General features: G+C 42.2%; 1 protein-coding gene across 1 annotated transcript in view; it reads left to right on the forward strand.

Moving 5' to 3' along the window:
• DNAJB12 (DnaJ heat shock protein family (Hsp40) member B12) overlaps positions 1 to 22,956 on the forward strand; it is a 67,589-nt gene that overhangs the window by 36,090 nt on the left and 8,543 nt on the right. The window contains exons 6-7 of the mRNA XM_053691922.1: positions 1 to 10; positions 14,458 to 14,630. The exon at positions 1 to 10 is cut by the window's left edge and continues 100 nt beyond it. Coding sequence (XP_053547897.1) covers positions 1 to 10; positions 14,458 to 14,630 — 183 coding nt within the window. The remainder of the gene's footprint in view (positions 11 to 14,457; positions 14,631 to 22,956) is intronic.

Below are 22,956 nucleotides of genomic sequence, written 5' to 3' on the forward strand. Positions count from 1 at the left end.
GCCATAGACCGTGAGTATTGTATTGGCGTGAGGTCCTCACATGATACATGTTTGGTTACTATTGATGCCATCAGTGTTAATGAATATACATTCCTTTCTTAAGACACAGTGAGTCCACGGAATCATCAATTACTGTTGGGAATATCACTCCTGGCCAGCAGGAGGAGGCAAAGAGCATCACAGTAAAACTGTTAGGTATGACTCCCTTACCCACAACCCCCAGTCATTCTCTTTGCCTCTGTCAATGGAGGATGTGAACTTTCTGGTGTCTGAAGAAAATTGGATTCTTGTACTACAAGCAAGTTTTTTTGGGTCTAGCTATACTCCATGTTGGTCTCTTCAGTAAGGGCAGTGGTGGCTTTAAAGCAGATAGGAATTTGTAAGTTGGGCCTTACTGATTTTCCTAACATCTTTTGCTGCCCTGTTATAGAAAACCTGAGTAGGTGACTGTCTTATAGGTCTCTGTGAGGAGCTGTGTCCTTGCAAACCTAGTGCTGTCTACATGCCGGACAACTGATTTGGCAGGTAAGTGCTTTAGTTTTCTTCCAGGTGGGGAACTTATGCACTTACATTATTTGCTGAATTTTTCTAACAAGGGACCAGTTTATCCTTATGTGAGGATAAGTGGGCACGATTGCAGGGCATGTGACTGAGACGTCATAACCCTTCAGTATTGAAAGGGTTATTCTTTAGGCTCAATTTTTATTGAAAAGGTTCAGGGGGATTAAACTCTTTATTGTTCATCTAACCTTACCCAGTCAACAGGTGACAGTCAATTCTAAAGCACTTTCAATGACAGATAATATATTTTATCTCTGTTTAGTCTACCGTTAGTGTGAATTTTAACGGCCTCGATATGTGCGTCAGTTTCCTCCTTAACCAGAAAGTGATGCTTTGGTTTGTTTCACGCTTCTGTGGCGCAGTCTAATTCAGCTGATCACGTGATCGGCATTTCGTCTCGGTCTTTCAGCGGGCCGACAGCAGAGTGATGGCGTGTTTCTGAATTGCTGTGCAGACTTCATCCAGATATAGGAACTCAGATAAGTTTATTCCTAGAGGGATTTGGTGAAGGTAGGTGCCTCAGTTACAACTGAGGTGTTGGGTTCTTCTTTGTTAGCGCATAGAATGAATATATATATATATATAGTGAGTGAACATAAAGGGGATTTAGGACAGCACTCTCACAAGGGAAGATGGTTAGGCCATTAGCCAATAAAACTCACAGAAATGAACCTAATCAATGGGAGATATAAAGTGAGCACATATAATGTATTGCCCCACTAATATACACAGAAATATCAACTGATGTGTGAAAAAACATAAATGGAATATAAAGTAAAGAAAAACACCTTTATTACACTGGTTAAAAGTAACTGCAGTTACGAAAAGAAAAAAGTAATTCGTAGAAGTCCTAATAAACAGGCTCTCAGTTTAAAAGACTCTATGAAATGGTGTCCGTGGAAAAATTGTGTCCACTTCTAAAATAGTCATTACATGCACATGTGGATAAAAAACGAAAGCCAATATTGGTATAAAAGTTAAAATTCAGAGCTGTATACTGTTTAATTATGTATACTAATCTGCTGCTGCAGAGTCATGAGTTCCAATGTTCCAAAGTCTCCAATGTCTCTTGTAGTAAGTAGAAATTTCAAAGAAGAATCCTGTACTCCAATGATTCTTGTAGCAAATGAAAACTACAAATGCTCCATATGTGGAGAACGACAATGAACAGACCTGATTGGAAGTCCCGTGCATCTTGGAAACTGAGCTTCAGTGTCTCTCTTATTGTAGTAGTAGAAAATCAAAGTTCCGTGTTGAAGGAGTGAATGAATAATGAAAACAGCTGCTGGTATAGGTCTCTAAGTTCCAAGACCGCGAGACCGGATGTGATATCACACGTTGTGTAGCTCCGCCCTTACGCGTTTCGTGAGGCTCTCCTCACTTCGTCAGAGGGTATTTGGATAATCAGATTATCCAAATACCCTCTGACGAAGTGAGGAGACCAATTCTAGACCTCAAGTGTTTAAACAAATTTCTAAGAGTACCGTCTTTCAAGACGATACGTTTAATTCTTCCATTCGTACAAGAGGGTCAGTTCATGATGATCATAGATCTAAAGGATGCTTATCTTCATATTCCCATTCACAGGGATTATCACAAATTTCTGAGGTTTGCCTTTCTGGAAAAGCACTTCCGTTTTGGCCTTGCTACAGCTCCCAGAGTCTTTTCAAAGTTTCTGGGAGCTCTCTTGGCTGTGGTCAGGTCTCAAGGTATTGCGGTGTTTCCCTATCTGGATGACATACTGATCCAGGCGCGCCATCTTTTCAACGAGAAAAATCTCACAGAGATCTTGTTGTCTTTTTTTTTTTTCGCTCCAATGGTTGGAAAGTAAATCTGGAAAAGAGTTCCCTTGTTCCAGCCACAAGGTTAGTGTTTTTAGGGACTATAATAGACTCACTATCAATGTATGGAGGTAATTGGACTAATGGTTGCTTGCATGGATATCATTCCTTTTGCTCAGTTCCATTTGAGAGCTCTACAACGTAGCATGCTCAGACAATGGAACGGGGATCATGCAGATCTATCTCAGAGGATAGATCTGGATTAGTCGACAAGAGACTCTCTCCCTTGGTGGCTTTCTCAGGAAAATCTGTCTCAGGGTACATGCTTTCGGAGACCTTCCTGGGTGATTGTCACCATGGATGCCAGCCTGCTGGGCAGCAGTTTGGGACTCTTTAAAGGCTCAGGGACTGTGGACTCGGGAAGAGTCTGCTCTCCCCATTAACATCTTGGAGTTGAGAGTGATTTTCAATGCTCTGATGGCTTGGCCTCAGTTGTCTTCAGTCCAGTTTATGAGGTTCCAGTCAGACAACATAACTTCAGTGCCTTACATCATCCATCAGGGAGGAACTCGCAGTTCCTTAGCCATGAAGGAGGTGTCCCGAATTATCCTGTGAGCGGAAGCTCACAACTGCTATCTATCTGCTATCTACATTCCAGGAGTGGACAACTGGGAAGCAGATTTTCTGAGCAGACAGACTTTTCATCCCTGGGGGTGGGAACTCCATCCGGAGGCGACAATGGTGCAGATCAATGATGGTTCTTAAATGGAACTGTAATAGGCTAGTACAGGGTACTCACATGTATGAATGGCAATCAATTATGCCAGTAGGAGCAGGCTGGATTTTATCAGCAGTCCAGCTAGCTGATCCTAAGGGCAGCTCTCTAACAACTTCCAAAAAATGGAGAAACAGTTTATCTGAGAAACGTGTCGCACTGTTTCTCCATTGGCCATACTTGTGTTGGCACTAAGATGGGTGTTACATTTTTATATTTTTAATAAATATGTTTTTATCTTTATTCACTCGGAGTGCTATGTATGGTTACTGCTACGCTACATTCAGGGTGTGAACCGTTTACACCAATATACTGCCCTTCTATCTTTTGGATCAGCCAGCTGGATTGCTGTCAAAATCCAGCCTGTCTCTATAGGCATAACAGATTGCCTCTTATACATGTGAGTACACTGTGTATACAACTGGATATAAATACCCACAAGTTACTATTGACCTCCACCATTGGCGCCTCTATCTATTGCCTTTTTCCACAGACCATGATTCAGGCTCGCTAGCCTCTTACTAGGAAAATTTACCATAAGATATTGCGTAAATATCTTTATTGGTGTGAATCCAAGGGCTACTCTTGGAGTAGGGTCAGGATTCCTAGGATATTGTCTTTTCTCCAGGAAGGTCTGGAGAAGGGTTTGTCAGCAAGAGGGTCAAATTTCTGCTCTGTCCGTCTGGCGGATGTGCCAGATGTGCAATCTTTTTGTCATGCTCTGATTAGAATCAGGCCTGTGTTTAAGTCGGTGTCTCCACCTTGGAGCCTTAACCTTGTTCTTAAAGTTTTGCAGTAGGCTCAGTTTGAGCCTATGCATTCTATAGATATTAAGTTGTTATCTTGTAAGGTTTTATTTCTTGGTGCTATTTCTTCGGCTCCGAGAGTCTCTGAGCTTTCAGCTTTGCAATATGAATCTCCATATCTTATTTTTTCATGCTGATAAGGGGGTCCTTCTTACTACGTTGGGTTTCCTTCCTAAAGTTGTTTCGGATAGGAATATTAGGAAATTGTTGTTCCTTCTCTATGCCCTAATCCCTCTTCGTATAAGGAACGTTTGTTGCACAACTTTAGATGTTGTGCGTGCTCTGAAATTCTACCTACAGGCGACGAAGGAGTTTCGCCAGTCTTCTGCATTGTTTGTTTGTTTCTCTGGGAAACGTAAAGGTCAGAAAGCTACTTCTCTTTCTCTCTGGTTGAGAAGTATAATTCGTTTGGCCTATGAGACTGCTGGGCAGCAGCCTCCTGAGAGAATTACAGCTCATTCCGCTAGGGCTTTTTCTTCCTCCTGGGCTTTCAAGAATGTGTCTTCTGTGGAACAGATTTGCAAGACGGCAACTTGGTCTTCTTCTGCATACATTTTACAAATTTGATACTTTTGCCTCAGCTGAGGCTTCCTTTGGGAGAAAGGTTTTGTAAGCAGGGGTGCCTTCTGTGTAGGTTACCTGTCTTGTCCCTCCCTAATCATCTGTGTCCTCTAGCTTTGGTATTGATTCCCAACAGTGATTGATGATTCCATGGACTCACCGTGTCTTAAAGGGACACTAAACCCAAAAGTTTTCTTTCATGAATCAGGTAGAGAATACAATTTTAAATAGCATTCCAATTTACTTCTATTATCTAATTTGTTTCATTCTTTAGATATCCTTTATTTAAGAAATAGCAATATACATGGGTGAACCAGTCACATGATACATCTATTTACATCCACCAATCAGCAGCTACTGAGCCTATCTAGATATGCTTTTCCGCAAATAATATGAAGAAAATGAAGCAAATTAGATAATAGAAGTAAATGAGAAAGTTGTTTAAAATTGTATGCTCTTTCTAAATCCTGAAAGAAAAATTTTGGGTTTCATGTCCCTTTAAGAAAGAAAACAAAATTTATGCTTACCCAATAAATTTATTTCTGGACAGTTATTTTTTTACTTAAACCTCAGGCACATCTGCACCTTGTGTTGCTCTCTCTTTCTCCATTTCCCTTCGGTCGAATGACTGGGGGTCGTGGGTAAGGGAGTGATACTTAAGGCAACATGAAACCAAAAAATTTTCTTTCGTGATTTAGAAAGAGCATGCAATTTTAAACAGCTTTCTAATTTACTTCTATTATTTCATTTGCTTAATTCTCTTGATATCCTTTGCTGAAAAGCATATCTAGATAGGCTCAAAAGCTGCTGATTGGTGGCTGCACATAGATGCCTCATGTGATTGGCTCATTGATGTGCATTGCTATTTCTTTAACAGAGGATATCTAAAGAATTGAGCAAATTAGATAATAGAAGTAAATTGGAATGTAGTTTTAAATTGTATTCTCTACCTAAATCGTGAAAGAAAAAAATTGGGTTTAGTGTCCCTTTAACTGTTTTACTGTGTTGCTTTTTGCCTCCTCCTGCTGGCCAGGGGTGATATTACCAACAGTAATTGATGATTTTGTGGACTCACTGTGTCCAGAAATAAATAAGTTTATCAGGTAAGCATATTTTTTTTTATTCTATGATATATGGCCCAGCAGAAGTATTTCAGGTATATCCTGCAAGGGGTTTAGTTTATTTTCACCTTATTACTAACGTTGAGTGATTTCCTAAGCTCATAACCACCGCAGACCTATTCCAGGGCTAGTATTATTATCAGGTATTTGTAGAGCGCCAACAGATTCCGCAGCGCTATAAACATAGACAGTATACAAGATAGGATTCAACAGGGATCAAATGGGTAGAGGGCTCTGCCGAGAGTTGCACTGTTGTAGTGGGCTCTTATGAAGATGAACTACAAACAGCTGGGCTCATAGGCTTACATGCTAAGGGGTTCAAGGGGATAGCAGTGGAGATAGGAAGGTTAGTGTAGGTTGTATGCGTCCCTGAATAGTAGAGTCTTTAGGGAGCGCTTGAAGCTTTCAAACTAGGGGAGAGTCTTATGGAGCGAGGCAGAGAGTTCCACAAGATGGGAGCCAGCCTGGAAAAGTTCTGTAAACGGAAATGTGAGGAGGTAACAAGAGAGGAGGAAATTGTAAGCAAAGCGAAGGGGACGGGAGGGAGAGTATCTGGAGACAAGGTCTGAGATATAGGGGCGAGCAGTGCAGTTGAGGGCTTTGTATGTCAGGGTGAGGATTTTATGTTTAATCCTAGAGGCAAGAGGAAGCCAGTGAAGGGATTGGCAGAGAGGGGCTGCAGATGAAGAGCGACATGTACGGAAGATGAGCCTGGCAGAGGCATTCATTATGGATTGTAAAGGAGCTAGGCGGCATCTAGGGAGACTAGAGAGGACTGAGTTGCAGTAGTCGAGGTGGGAAAGGATGAGAGAGTGGATTAAAATCTTAGTTGTGTCTTGTGTAAGGAAGTGTCTAATTTTAGAGATGTGGAAGCGGCAGGATTTAGCCAACGCCTAAATGTGAGGAGTCAAGTGTCACCCCAAGACATCGGGCATGCGGGGTAGAGCTAATGATGGAATTATCAACAGTTATAGAGAAATGAGGGGTGGAGATTTTGGAAGAAGGGGGGAAATAAAGACCTAAGTTTTGGAGAGATTTAGCTTGAGGTGTTGAGAGGATATCCAAGATGAGATATGAGAGAGACCGTTATTGACACGGGTTAGCAAGGAAGGTGATAGGTCTGGTGCAGAGAGGTATATTTGGGTGTCATCTTAGTAGATATATTACAAGCAATACTCTGAGTATGCCAGCAGGGGGTATCTGAGAGCTGCGCTGTCACATACACAGGCAGAGCCAAGGATAAGCTGTTGAATATAACCGGCACGTGGAAAAGACAAACATTGTACAGAAAGGCTTTAAAGGGACACTATAAACTAGATTTTTCTTTGCATAAATGTTTTGTAGAGGTTCTATTTAATTAGCCCATAGTTGTTTTTTTGTTTTTTTTTAAATGTATAGTTTTGCTTATTTTTAAATAACATTGCTCTGGTTTTCAGACACTTAACCAAGCCCCAAAGTTTTAGTTGAATACCAACGTATACCTACTCCAGCTTGCTCCTTTTTGTGTAATGGGTCTATTCATATGCAGAAGAAGGGGGGGCTGACTGCTATTTCCCACTTGCAGTGGGCTTTCCGACTGCCTTTTCAACAGAGCTAAACTGACAGCTTCTAAGTAAGTTTTTAAACAGTTTTATACTGGATTTTTGTATCAGTATCTGTGCATCTTATTCTTTATAGTAGTGTCTATTACATGTAGTTATATGAAAATTGGTGTATACTGTCCCTTTAAAGAAACCTGAAACACAAAAAGTATTTCTTGTGATTCAGACAGCGCAAACCGTTTTAAAGAAAAAGTTTTGAATTTACTTCTATTATCAAATTTGCTTTGTTCCATGATATTCTGTGCTGAAGAGATACCTAGGTAGCATCTGGTGCACTACATGGTAGGAAATAGTGCCGCCGTCTAGTGCTCTTACAAATGGATAACATTCTTGCAAAACTGCTGCCATATAGTGTTCCAGACACGTGCACGCTCCTAAGCTTACGGCTCTGCTTTTCAACAAAAGATTCTAAGAAAACAAAGACAATGTGATAGTAGAGGTAAATTAGAAAGTTGTTTAAAATTGTGTTCTATCTTGTGTGTGTGTGATAGAAACATTTTGGGTTTCATGTCCTGTGTGTGTGTGTGTGTATTTCTCTTGTAAGGTGTATCCAGTCCACGGATCATCCATTACTTGTGGGATATTCTCATTCCCAACAGGAAGTTGCAAGAGGACACCCACAGCAGAGCTGTCTATATAGCTCCTCCCCTCACTACCATATCCAGTCATTCTCTTGCAACTCTCAACAAGCATGGAGGTAGTAAGAGATAAGTTGTGAAATGTAGCTGTTATTTTGCTTCAATCAAGAGTTTATTATTTTTAAATAGTACCGGAGTTGTGCTATTTTGTTCCAGGCAGGAAAAAAGAAGAATCTGTCTGGGATTTCTATGATCTTAGCAGGTTGTAACTAAGATCCATTGCTGTTCTCACACATGACTGAAGAGAGAGATAACTTCAGCGGGGGAATGGCGTGCAGGTTATCCTGCTATGAGGTATGTGCAGTTAATATTTTTCCAGAAGATGTGAAGGCTAGAAAATGCTGCTGATACCAAATTTATGTATGGTAAGTCTAAATACAGTGATTTAATAGCGACTGGTATCATGCTTACTTTCTGAGGTAATACTCTTTTATATTTACAATATAAAACGTTTGCTGGCATGTTTAAACGTTTTTATATATACTTTGCTGATAAAACTTTATTGGGGCGTAGTTTTTTTCCACATGGCTGGCTTAAATTTGCCTAGAAACAGTTTCCTGAGGCTTTCCACTGTGTTACTATGAGTGGGAGGGGCCTAGTTTAGCGCTTTTTTGCGCATTAACTATTACAGACTGAGACATCCAGGAGTTCCCTGAATGCTACAGGACATCTCTAAAGGGCTCTTAGGCTTTCCAAAATCGTTTTTTTGGGGAAGGTAGGCCCACAGCAAGGCTGTGGCAGTTTGGTGTGACTGTTAAACGTCTATATCGTTTTTTTTATCCGTTTTTTGAACTAAGGGGTTAATCATCCATTTGCAAGTGGGTGCAATGCTCTGTTAGCTTATTATACACACTGTAAAAATTTTGTTTGATTTACTGCCTTTTTTCACTGTTTTTCAAATTTCTCTTAAAGGCACAGTACCGTTTTTTATATTTGCTTGTTAACTTGATTTAAGGTGTTTTCCAAGCTTGCTAGTCTCATTGCTAGTCTGTATAAACATGTCTGACATAGAGGAAACTCCTTGTTCATTATGTTTAAAAGCCATGGTGGAACCCCCTCTTAGAATGTGTACCAAATGTACTGATTTCACTTTAAGCAATAAAGATCATATTCTGTCTTTAAAAAATTTATCACCAGAGGAATCTGACGAGGGGGAAGTTATGCTGACTAACTCTCCCCACGTGTCAGATCCTTTGACTCCCGCTCAAGGGACTCACGCTCAAATGGCGCCAAATACATCCAGGGCGCCCATAGCGTTTACTTTACAAGACATGGCGGCAGTCATGGATAATACACTGTCAGCGGTATTAGCCAGACTACCTGTATTTAGAGGAAAGCGAGATAGCTCTGGAGTTAGACGAAATACAGAGCATACTGACGCTTTAAGAACTATGTATGATACTGTCTCACAATATGCAGAAGCTGAAGAAGGAGAGCTTCTTTCTGTGGGTGATATTTCTGACTCAGGGAAGATGATGCAACCTAATTCTGATGTTTCTACATTTAAATTTAAGCTTGAACACTTCCGCGTGTTACTCAGGGAGGTTTTAACTGCTCTGAATGACTGTGATACAATTGCAGTGCCAGAGAAATTGTGTAGACTGGATAAATACTATGCAGTGCCGGTGTGCACTGATGTTTTTACAATACCTAAAAGGTTTACAGAAATTATTTCTAAAGAATGGGATAGACCAGGTGTGCCGTTCTCTCCCCCTCCTATTTTTAGAAAAATGTTTCCAATAGACGCCACCACACGGGACTTATGGCAGACGGTTCCTAAGGTGGAGGGAGCAGTTTCTACTCTAGCAAAGCGTACTACTATCCCTGTCGAGGACAGTTGTGCTTTCTTAGATCCAATGGATAAAAAGTTAGAGGGTTACCTTAAGAAAATGTTTATTCAACAAGGTTTTATCCTACAGCCCCTTGCATGCATTGCGCCTGTCACTGCTGCTGCGGGGTTCTGGTTTGAGTCTCTGGAAGAGGCTTTACAGGTAGCGACTCCATTGGATGAAATACTTGACAAGCTTAGAGCACTTAAGCTAGCCAATTCTTTTGTTTCTGATGCCATTGTTCATTTGATTAAACTAACGGTTAAGAATTCTGGTTTTGCTATCCAGGCGCGCAGAGCGCTATGGCTTAAATCATGGTCAGCTGACGTTACTTCAAAATCGAAGCTGCTTAACATTCCCTTCAAGGGGCAGACCCTATTCGGGCCTGGTTTGAAGGAGATTATTGCTGATATCACTGGAGGAAAAGGTCATGCCCTTCCTCAGGATAGGTCCAAACCAAGGGCCAAACAATCTAATTTTCGTGCCTTCCGAAACTTCAAGGCAAGTGCGGCATCAACTTCTTCTAATTCAAAACAAGAGGGAACTTTTGCTCAGTCCAAGACGGTCTGGAGACCTAACCAGACCTGGAACAAGGGTAAGCAGGCCAAAAAGCCTGCTGCTGCCTCTAAGACAGCATGAAGGAACGGCCCCCTATCCGGTAACGGATCTAGTAGGGGGCAGACTTTCGCTCTTCGCTCAGGCGTGGGCAAGAGATGTCCAGGCTCTCTGGGCGTTAGAAATTATATCCCAGGGATATCTTCTGGACTTCAAGGCTTCCCCCCCCAAAAGGGAGATTTCACCTTTCACAATTATCTGCAAACCAGATAAAGAAAGAGGCATTCTTACAGTGTGTACAAGACCCTCCTAGTAATGGGAGTGATCCATCCAGTTCCAAAGGAGGAACAGGGACAGGGATTTTACTCAAATCTGTTTGTGGTTCCCAAAAAAGAGGGAACCTTCAGACCAATTTTGGATCTAAAGATCTTACACAAATTCCTCAGGGTTCCATCATTCAGGATGGAAACTATCCGTACCATCCTGCCTATGATCCAGGAGGGTCAAAAGGTTCTGGGGTCGCTTCTGGTGGTCCTAAGGCCACGGGGCATAGCAGTGGCCCCTTATTTAGACGACATCCTGATTCAGGCGTCAAACTTCCAAATTGCCAAGTCTCATACGGACATAGTGTTGGCATTTCTGAGGTCGCATGGGTGGAAGGTGAACGAGAAAATGAGTTCTCTATGCCCCCTCACAAGAGTTTCCTTTCTAGGGACTCTGATATATTCTGTAGAAATGAAAATTTACCTGACGGAGTCCAGGTTATCAAAACTTTTAAATTCCTGCCGTGTTCCTTATTCCATTCCTCGCCCTTCGGTGGCTCAGTGCATGGAAGTAACCGGCTTAATGGTAGCGGCAATGGACATAGTGCCGTTTGCACGCCTACATCTCAGACCGCTGCAACTATGCAAGCTCAGTCAGTGGAATGGGGATTACACAGATTTGTCCCCTTTTACTGGATCAAGAGACCAGGGATTCTCTTCTCTGGTGGCTATCTCGGGTCCATCGGTCCAAAGGTATGACCTTTCGCAGGCCAGAATGGACAATTGTAACGACAGATGCCAGCCTTCTAGGTTGGGGTGCAGTCTGGAACTCCCTGAAGGCTCAGGGATCGTGGACTCAGGAGGAGTCTCTCCTCCCAATAAACATTCTGGAACTAAGAGCGATATTCAATGCTCTTCAGACTTGGCCTCAGCTAGCGACAATGAGGTTCATCAGATTTCAGTCAGACAACATCACGACTGTGGCTTACATCAACCATCAAGGGGGAACAAGGAGTTCCCTAGCGATGTTAGAAGTCTCAAAGATAATTCGCTGGGCAGAGATTCACTCTTGCCACCTATCAGCTATCCATATCCCAGGTGTAGAGAACTGGGAGGCGGATTTTCTAAGTCGACAGACTTTTCATCCGGGGGAGTGGGAACTCCATCCGGAGGTGTTTGCACAATTGGTTCATTGTTGGGGCAAACCAGAACTGGATCTCATGGCATCTCGCCAGAACGCCAAGCTTCCTTGTTACGGGTCCAGGGACCCCAAGGCAGCGCTGATAGATGCTCTAGCAGCGCCTTGGTCCTTCAACCTGGCTTATGTGTTTCCACCGTTTCCTCTGCTCCCTTGTCTGATTGCCAAAATCAAGCAGGAGAGAGCATCGGTGATCTTGATAGCGCCTGCGTGGGCATGCAGGACTTGGTATGCAGATTTTGTGGACATGTCATCCTTTCCACCATGGACTCTGCCGCTGAGACAGGACCTTCTACTTCAAGGTCCTTTCAACCATCAAAATCTAATTTCTCTGAAGCTGACTGCATGGAGATTGAACTCTTGATTTTATCAAAGCGTGGTTTCTCCGAGTCAGTCATTGATACCTTAATTCAGGCACGAAAGCCTGTCACCAGGAAAATCTATCATAAAATATGGCGTAAATATTTTTATTGGTGTGAATCCAAGGGCTACTCATGGAGTAAGGTCAGGATTCCCAGGATATTATCTTTTCTCCAAGAAGGATTGGAGAAAGGATTGTCAGCTAGTTCCTTAAAGGGACAGATTTCTGTGCTATCTATTCTTTTGCACAAGCGTCTGGCGGATGTCCCAGACGTTCAGGCATTTTGTCAGGCTTTAGTTAGAATCAAGCCTGTGTTTAAACCTGTTGCTCCACCTTGGAGCTTAAATTTGGTTCTTAAAGTTCTTCAGGGGGTTCCGTTTGAACCTCTTCATTCCATAGATATCAAACTTTTATCTTGGAAAGTTTTTTTTGGTAGCTATTTCCTCGGCTCGTAGAGTTTCTGAGTTATCTGCCTTACAATGTGATTCTCCTTATCTGATCTTCCATGCGGATAAGGTAGTTCTGCGTACCAAACCTGGGTTTTTACCTAAGGTGGTATCTAATAAGAATATCAATCAAGAGATTGTTGTTCCGTCTTTGTGTCCTAATCCTTCTTCAAAGAAGGAGCGTCTATTATACAATCTGGACGTGGTTCGTGCTTTAAAGTTTTACTTACAAGCTACTAAAGATTTTCGTCAAACATCTGCTTTGTTTGTTGTCTACTCTGGACAGAGGAGAGGTCAAAAGGCTTCGGCAACCTCTTTCTTTTTGGCTAAGAAGCATAATCCGCTTAGCCTATGAGACTGCTGGCCAGCAGCCTCCAGAAAGGATTACAGCTCATTCTACTAGAGCTGTGGCTTCCACATGGGCCTTTAAAAATGAGGCTTCTGTTGAAAAGATTTGCAAGGCGGCGACTTGGTCTTCGCTTCATACTTTTTCAAAATTCTACAAATTTGATACTTTGATACACACACATATACACACACATATACACACACACACACATATACACACACACACACATATACACACACATATACATATACACACACATATACACATACACACACACACACACATATACACATACATACACACACACACATACATACATACATACATACATACACACACTGCAAAATGATCACTTTCTCTGGCTTTACTATATATAGGTATGCGGTTAGGTAAAATTGACTTTTTTGTTTTATGCTATAAACTGCGGAGAACATTTCTCCCAATTTCGAAAAAAAAAGTAATTTAGAGAGTTTATTTGCAGAAAATGACAACCGGTGAAAATAAAAAAGATGCAGTGTTTTCAGACCTCGAATAATGCAAACAAAACAAGTTCATAATCGGTTGTAAACACAAAACTGATGTTTTAGCTTAGCAAAAGTTCAGAAATAAATATCTGGTGGAATAACTGATTATCGGTCGCAGCTTTCATGCGCCTTGGCTGCTCTGCACCAGTCTTTCACATTGCTGTTGGGGGACTTAATGTCACTGCTCGGCTTTGTTTGATGTTTGTGACCATCCATCTTCCTTTTGATCACATTCCAGAGGTTTTCAAGGGGTTCAGGTCTGGAGATTGGGCTGGTCATGACAGGGTCTTGATCTGGTGGTCCTCATCTACACCTTGATTGACCAGGTTGGGTGGCACAGAGCGTTGTCCTGCTGGGAAAACCAATCGTCAAAGTTGGGGAACATTGTCAGAGCAGAAGGAAGCAAGTTTTCTTCCAGGATAACCTTGTACGTGGCTTGATTCATGCGTCCTTCACAAAGATCACCGATCCTCCACCATATTTTACAGTGGGTGAGAGGCCTAAAAGCCACAGTGTCTAACACCCACTGTAAAATTTTGTAATGGATCGTTGATGATCTGGGGGTTCTTTAGCAAGGCTGGAATTGGGCAGATTCATCTTTGTGAAGTTAAAACATTAGGTTTTTTTCACCAGTTTTGCAAATAAATGCTCTAAATGACAATATTTTTGTTTGTAATTTGGGGAAAATGTTGTCATTAGTTAGAATAAAACAAATGTTAATTTTACACAAACACAAACCTATAAAGCCACAGAAACTGATAATTTTGCTGTGGTCTCTTAATTTGTTCCAGATCTGTATATACTGTATGAATGTGTGTGTGTGTGTATATGTATATATATGTATATATATATATATATATATATATATATATATATATATATATATATATATATATATATATATATATATATATATATATATATATATATATATATATATATACAAAGTGCACTCCTAACTTCACTGGTAAAGCCTTGGGTGCAGCAAACAAATATATATATATCTATTCTGTGATTAAAACTCCCAGGGTTATCTGGCTACTGTGTTACTCCGTGGGTCTTCACTTCTGGGTTCTTTCTTTTGTCAGGTCTGTGGGGCACGTGCACAGGAGGGTCACTGAGCTCTTGAAGGTTCCTTACTATGTATCCGATAGCTTTGAGGAGGAATACACTGGAGCGAACATGAAGAATGTGGAGAGGAGCGTAGAAGAGGATTATATCGCCAACCTGCGCAACAACTGCTGGAAAGAGAAACAACAGAGTGAGTGTCCCAGCATGATATGGGAGGTGCTGAATATTCCTGGTGCCATTAGGTCCAGCTAATGTGAGTCCTCTGTTTGCAGCATGTGCAGTTACTGAGCGTAGTGTGCGTGTAACGTGCGTATTCCTGTGTGTGTCTGCCGTATCAAGTTTTTGGCGGTTTTTTTTGTCAGCTGTATGGCTAGTGTGTGTGTGTCTGCCATATCGCTAGTGTGTGTGTGTCTGTCTGTCTGCCCGTATCGCTAGTGTGTGTGTGTCTGCTGTATCAAGTTTTCTTTCTAATGACACGGTGAGTCTACAGATCATCTAATTACTATTGGGATATTGACCTTCTGGCCAGCAGGAGGTGGCAAAGAGCACCACAGCAAAGCTGTTAAATATCACCTCCCTTCCCTCCAACCCCAGTCATTCTCTTTGCCTACGTTAGAGTAAGGAAGTGGTAAAGTTAGGTGCTGGAAAGATTCTTCAATCAAGATTTTATTTGCAGTACTTGTATGTGCTGTTTTTACTCCAGGGTGTAGCTGTAGTCCATTTCAGTCTCTTCAGTAGAGCATTGGTGGCTTTTAAGCAAAGGGAACTTGTGGGACATAATTCTCACTGCGCCTCCCTCATATTTTAAATAAAAGTTGCTGCCCTTATTATTTTCTTCTACAAGGTACGACGAGTCCACGGATTTCATCCTTTCTTGTGGGATATTAACCTCCTGCTAACAGGAAGTGGCAAAGAGCACCACAGCAGAGCTGTATATATAGCTCCTCCCTTCCCTCCACCCCCAGTCATTCTCTTTGCCTGTGTTTGTACTAGGAAGAGGTAAAGTGTGTTTGGAAGCAGGAAGGGAATTTTGCTCAATCCAAGTCGGTCTGGAGACCCAACCAGGCTAAAGGTAAACAATCCAAGAAGCCCGCTGCTGCTACAAAGACAGCATGAAAGGGCGGCTCCCGATCCGGGACCGGATCTAGTAGGGGGCAGACTTTCTTTCTTTGCTCAGACTTGGGCAAGAGACGTTCAGGACCCTTGGGCACTGGAAATCGTGACCCATGGGTATCAACTGGAATTCAAGGATTTTCTCCTAAGAGGGAGATTTCCCGATTATCTGTAGACCATATAAAAAGAGAGGCGTTCTTACGCTGTGTAAAAGACCTCTACCATGGGAGTAATCTGTCCTGTTCCAAAACTGGAACAGGGACAGGGGTTTTACTCAAATCTTTTCGTGGTTCCCAAAAAAAGAGTGAACTTTCAGACCCATTTTAGATCTTAAGTGTCTAAACAAGTTTTTCAGAGATGGAGACTATACGAACAATATTACCAATGATCCAGGAGGGTCAATATATGACTACCGTGGACTTGAATGATGCATACCTTCATATCCCTATTCACAAGAATCATCATCGGTTCTTAAGGTTTGCCTTCCTGGACAAACATTATCAGGTCGTGGCTCTTCCCTCCGGGTTGGCCACGGCACCCAGAATCTTCACAAAGGGTCTAGGGGCTCTTCTAGTGGTTCTCAGACCGCGGGGCATAGCAGTGGCGCCTTATCTGGACGATATTCTGATTCAGGCGTCAACTTATCATTTGACAAAATCTCACACGGACATAGTATTGTCCTTCCTGAGAACTCACGGTTGGAAGGTGGACATAGAAAAGAGTTCACTAGTTCCACGGACAAGGGTTCCCTTCTTGGGAACTCTGATAGACTCGGTAGATATGAAGATATTTCTGATGGAGGTCAGAAAGTTAAAGATTCTAAATACTTGCCGAGCACTTCAGTCCATTCCTCGGCCATCAGTGGCTCAGTGTATGGAGGTAATTGGATTAATGGTAGCGGCAATGGACATCATTCCGTTTGCTCGCTTTCATCTCAGACCACTACAGCTGTGCATGCTCGGACAGTGGAATGGGGACTATGCAAATTTATCTCCTCAGATAAATCTGGATCAAGAGACCAGAGACTCTCTTCTTTGGTGGTTGTCGCCGGATAATCTGTCCCAGGGGACGTGTTTCCGCAGACCCTCGTGGGTGATAGTGACAACGGACGCCAGTCTACTGGGCTGGGGTGCAGTCTGGAATTCCCTGAAGGCTCAGGGTGTTTGGACTCAGGGGGAGTCTCTACTTCCAATCAATATTCTGGAACTGAGAGCAATATTTAATGCGCTACAAGCGTGGCCTCAGTTGGCTTCGGCCAAATTCATCAGATTCCAGTCGGACAATATCACGACTGTGGCTTATATCAATCATCAATCGGGGGAGAACAAGGAGTTCCTTAGCGATGATAGAAGTATCCAACATAATCCGATGGGCGAAGGCCCACTCTTATCTATCGGCAATCTACATCCCAGGAGTAGAGAACTGGGAAGCTGATTTTCTTAGTCGTCAGACTTTTTATCCGGGGGAGTGGGAACTCCACCCGGAGGTGTTTGCCTCACTGATTCTCCGATGGGGCAGACCGGATTTAGATCTGATGGCATCTCGTCAGAATGCCAAGCTTCCAAGATACGGATCCAGGTCGAGGGATCCCCAGGCCGAACTGATAGATGCCTTGGTCGTTCAGCCTAGCTTATGTGTTTCCACCCTTTCCTCTCCTGCCACGTGTGATTGCTCGAACCAAACAGGAGAGAGCTTCAGTAATCTTGGTAGCGCCTGCGTGGCCACGCAGGACTTGGTATGCGGATCTGGTGGACATGTCATCTCTGCCACCGTAGAAACTTCCTTTGAGACAGGACCTGCTCATTCAAGGTCCTTTTCTGCATCCAAATCTACATTCTCTGCAGCTGACTGCTTGGAGATTGAACGCTTGATCTTATCTAAGCGGGGATTCTCTGATTCGGTCATCAATACTTTGATACAGACTCGAAAGCCTGTCACTAGAAAAATCTATCATAAGATATGGCATAAATATCTTTATTGGTGTGAATCCAAGAGTTACTCATGGAGTAAAATTAGGATTCCCAGGATTCTGTCTTTTCTCCAAGAAGGTTTGGAGAAAGGGTTATCAGCAAGCTCCTTAAAGGGACAAATTTCTGCTTTGTCAATTTTGCTTCACAAACGTTTGGCAGATGTGCCAGATGTTCAGTCTTTTTGTCAGGCTCTAACTAGAATTAAGCCTGTATTTAGACCATTTTCTCCTCCCTGGAGTTTGAATTTAGTTCTTCAAGGGGTTCCGTTTGAACTCATGCATTCCATAGATATTAAATTATTATCTTGGAAAGTTCTGTTTTTAGTTGCTATTTCTTCTCCTCGAAGAGTTTCTGAGCTTTCAGCGTTACAATGTGATTCGCCTTATCTTATATTTCATTCTGATAAGGTGGTTTTGCGTACCAAACCTGGATTTCTTCCTAAGGTTGTTTCAAATAAGAATATTAATCAGGAAATTGTTGTTCCTTCCTATTGTCCGAATCCTCCTTCTAAGAAGGAGCGTCTGTTACATAATTTGGACGTGGTCCGTGCCTTGAAGTTTTACTTGCAGGCGACTAAGGATTTCCGTCAATCATCGTCATTGTTTATTCTGGAAAGCGTAGGGGTCAGAAAGCTACGGCTACCTCTCTTTCTTTTTGGCTGAGGAGTATCATCCGCCTGGCATATGAGACTGCTGGACAGCAGCCTCCTGAAAGAATTACGGCTCATTCTACTAGGGCTGTGGCTTCCACATGGGCCTTTAAAAACGATGCTTCTGTTGAACAGATTTGTAAGGCTGCGACTTGGTCGTCCCTTCATATTTTTTCCAAATTTTACAAATTTGATACTTTTGCTTCTTCTGAGGCTGTTTTTGGGAGGAAAGTTCATCAAGCGTGGTGCCTTCCGTTTAGGTCTCTGTCTTGTCCCTCCCTTTCATCCGTGTCCTGTAGCTTTGGTATTGTATCCCACAAGTAAGGATGAAATCCGTGGACTCGTATCTTGTAGAAGAAAAGGAAATTTATGCTTACCTGATAAATTGATTTCTTCTACGATACGACGAGTCCACGCCCCTCCCTGTCATTTTTTAAGACAGATTATATTTTTTATTTCAACTTCAGTCACCTCTGCACCTTTTAGCTTCTCCTTTCTCTTCCTAAAACCTTCGGTCGAATGACTGGGGGTGGGGGGAAGGGAGGAGCTATATATATATATATATATATACAGCTCTGCTGTGGTGCTCTTTGCCACTTCCTGTTAGCAGGAGGTTAATATCCCACAAGGATGAAATCCGTGGACTCGTCGTATCGTAGAAGAAATCAATTTATCAGGTAAGCATAAGGTCAATGTGAGGGAAAAGGACCTCTCCAAACCTAGTGAGCCGCTTTGCTGCCAGGCAGATTTATTGAGGTAAGAGCTAATTTATTTTATTTTAAGGAAAAAACATGGCACTTTAGTATTTCCCTAACAGGGGTATTTAATACATTACTCCTAGTGTTGTAAGGGGGGATTATGTATGGCAGTATTGCAGGCACTGGGGACTTGAGGAGAACTTGGCTCATTTTGGTGGTTTTATTAGGGCTTGTGTGAGGTAATAATCTCTCTTGCACACTTATTCTCTCACTTCCTGTATATGGAGGAAAGATATCTGCATCTTAACATTTTTCAAATCAAACGGTTATTTGCTAGCCTGACATTTCTGAAACGGCTCCATTTTGAATTTAAGAATCAGTTATTTTGTCTCCTGCTAGGATAGGCACCTCCGCAAAGCTATAGCTGAGGTGTAGAGGCTGTTTGAGGTGTTATTGAGATGTTTTTATTTCACATATCTTGAAAAATAAAGCAGTAACGTTTTTGTTAAAAAAATAAAGCAGATTCTTTTTAAAATTTAAAGAGACAGTAACGTTTTATTCTTTATTAAATTTGTTCATAATTTAATTATATTTATTCTGTTAAGATGGACAAAGACTCTGTTGTAGATTACAGATGTCCTTTATGTTTGAATGCCAATATTGAACCACCAATTCATTTTTTTTCCTCGTGTTGAGAGAACTTAACATTTTAAGGATAGACTTTTTAAACCAATATTGTCTAAGACGGATGCTGTCCAGGAGTCTTCTGACAATGTTCAAAATATGCCGCATTTTTCTCCTCAGGTGTCCCAAATTTTAGTACCCAATAATTCAGTGCCCTGCGCTTCCTCTCAAGCTCCGGCTTGGGTCTCCTAGCAAGACATTGCTTCTCTCATGTCTTCTGCAGTTTCTGATGCGTTGTCTGCTTTTCCCATGTTACAGGGAAAGCGCAAGAGGAAGTCTAAAGAATCAGTGCGTAAGCTTTCTGACTCGGTCGTGGCTATTCCGAATATTCCCTCTCATAGATCTGATGAGGAGGATTCTTTGGTAGCATCTGAGGGTAAGATCTCAGATTCTGACAGTGTAATTCCTTCCTCTGGTGCTGAAGTTGTATCCTTCAGGTTTAAGCTAGAGCACCTCCGTTTACTACTCAAGGAGGTTTTGGCTACTCTGGACGACTCTGACACTACTGTCGTTGTCAACCCTAAAAAAATCTAGCAAACTTAACAAATACTATGATGTACCTTCCATGCTGGAATGTTTTCCCGTACCAGATCTGGCTACAGAAATTATTGTTAAGGAAGGGAGAGAGGTTTTCTCCTGTTAAGTGTAGTCAGTCCACGGGTCATCCATTACTTATGGGATATTAACTCCTCCCCAACAGGAAGTGCAAGAGGATCACCCAAGCAGAGCTGCTATATAGCTCCTCTCCTCTACGTCACACCCAGTCATTCTCTTGCACCCAACTAATAGATAGGATGTGTGAGAGGACTGTGGTGATTAAACTTAGTTTTTATATCTTCAATCAAAAGTTTGTTATTTTAAAACGGCACCGGAGTGTGTTGTTTTTCTTCTCAGGCAGAATTTGAAGAAGAATCTACCTGAGTTTTTCTTGTATGATCTTAGCGGACGTAACTAAGATCCATTTGCTGTTCTCGGCCATTCTGAGGAGTAAGGTAACTTCAGATCAGGGGACAGCGGGCAGGTTCACCTGCAAAGAGGTATGTTGCAGTATATTATTTTCTAAGGAATGTAATTGACTGAGAAAATACTGCTAATACCGATATAATGTAAGTACAGCCTTAAATGCAGTAGTAGCAACTGGTATCAGGCTGATATGTATGTATGTTTACACTTAAGTATTTCTGGGAAATGGCACTTCACTGGGAAAATACTGTATGCAAATAACTTTTAGCCTAACTTGCAGTGTGAACGACTAGCAGCAGGCTTTTAATGACGTTTCATAAATTAGATTTTAAACGTTTGCTGGCATGTTAAATCGTTTAATTATCTGAGGTACTTGGTGAAAAATTGTTTTGGGCATTATTTTCCACATGGCTGTCGTTTGTTTTAAATTAAAACAGTTTACTGAGCTTCCCTCACTGTTGTATTGTGAGTGGGAGGGGCCTATTTTGGCGCTTTTACTACGCATCAGAAATTCAGTCACAGTCTGCCTTTTTCTCCCTGCATGATCCAGGACGTCTCCACAGAGCTCAGGGGTCTTCAAAACTAGTTTTGAGGGAGGTAATCACTCACAGCAGACCTGTGAGACTGTGCTTTGACTGTGATAAAAACGCTTATATTTTCAATTGTTATCCGTTTTTTCTGATATTAAGGGTTAATCATCCATTGCTAATGTGTGCAATCCTTTGCTAAATTTATGCTTTTACTGTGAAAATTTGGTTTCTATAACTAATCCGGTTCATTGTTATTCAACCGTGACAGTTTTTCTGTGCTTCTTAAAGGCACAGTAACGTTTTGCATATTGCTTGTAAATTTAGTTGAAAAGTATTTCCAAGCTTGCTAGTCTAATTGCTAGTTTGTTAAACATGTCTGACACAGAGGAATCTCTTTGTGCAATATGTTCAAAAGCCAAGGTGGAGCCCAATAGAAATTTATGTACTAATTGCATTGATGCTACTTTAAATAAAAGTCAATCTGTACATGTTAAGCAACATTCACCAGACAGCGAGGGGGAAGTTATGCCGACTAACTTGCCTCACGTGTCAGTACCTGCATCTCCCGCTCAGGAGGTGCGTGATATTGTAACGCCAAGTACATCAGGGCGGCCATTACAAATCACTCTACAAGACATGGCTAATGTTATGACTGAAGTTTTGTCTAAATTGCCAGAACTTAGGGGTAAACGAGATCACTCTGGGGTGAGAACAGAGTGCGCTGATAATGCTAGGGCCATGTCTGATACTGCGTCACAATTTGCAGAACATGAGGACGGAGAGCTTCATTCTGTGGGTGACGGATCTGATCCAAATAAACTGGATTCAGACATTTCAAATTTTAAGTTTAAGCTGGAAAACCTCTGTGTATTGCTAGGGGAGGTGTTAGCGGCTCTGAATGATTGTAACACAGTTGCAATCCCAGAGAAAATGTGTAGGTTGGATAAATATTTTGCGGTACCGACGAGTACTGACGTTTTTCCTATACCTAAGAGGCTTACTGAAATTGTTACTAAGGAGTGGGATAGACCCGGTGTGCCTTTCTCACCCCCTCCTATATTCAGAAAAATGTTTCCAATAGACGCCACCACACGGGACTTATGGCAGACGGTCCCTAAGGTGGAGGGAGCAGTTTCTACTTTAGCTAAGCGTACCACTATCCCGGTGGAGGATAGCTGTGCCTTTTCAGATCCAATGGATAAAATGTTAGAGGGTTACCTTAAGAAAATGTTTGTTCAACAAGGTTTTATATTGCAACCCCTTGCATGCATTGCGCCTGTCACGGCTGCGGCAGCATTTTGGTTTGAGTCTCTGGAGACCCTTGACTCAGCGCCATTAGATGAGATTACACACAAGCTTAAAACCCTTAAGCTAGCTAATTCATTTATTTCTGATGCCGTAGTACATTTAACTAAACTTACGGCTAAGAATTCCGGATTCGCCATTCAGGCACGCAGAGCGCTGTGGCTAAAATCCTGGTCAGCTGATGTAACTTCTAAATCTAAATTACTTAACATACCTTTCAAGGGGCAGACTTTATTCGGGCCCGGTTTGAAAGAAATTATCGCTGATATTACGGGAGGTAAAGGCCATGCCCTGCCTCAAGACAGAGCCAAACCTAGGGCTAGACAGTCTAATTTTCGTGCCTTTCGTAACTTCAAGGCAGGAGCAGCATCAACTTCCTCTGCTCCAAAACAGGAAGGAGCTGTTGCTCGCTACAGACAAGGCTGGAAACCTAACCAGACCTGGAACAAGGGCAAGCAGGCCAGAAAACCTGCTGCTGCCCCTAAGACAGCATGAAGTGAGGGCCCCCGATCCGGAAACGGATCTAGTGGGGGGCAGACTCTCTCTCTTCGCCCAGGCTTGGGCAAGAGATGTCCAGGATCCCTGGGCGTTGGAGATCATATCT

This window comes from Bombina bombina, chromosome 9, assembly GCF_027579735.1.
Source record: "Bombina bombina isolate aBomBom1 chromosome 9, aBomBom1.pri, whole genome shotgun sequence".
NCBI lineage: Eukaryota > Metazoa > Chordata > Amphibia > Anura > Bombinatoridae > Bombina > Bombina bombina.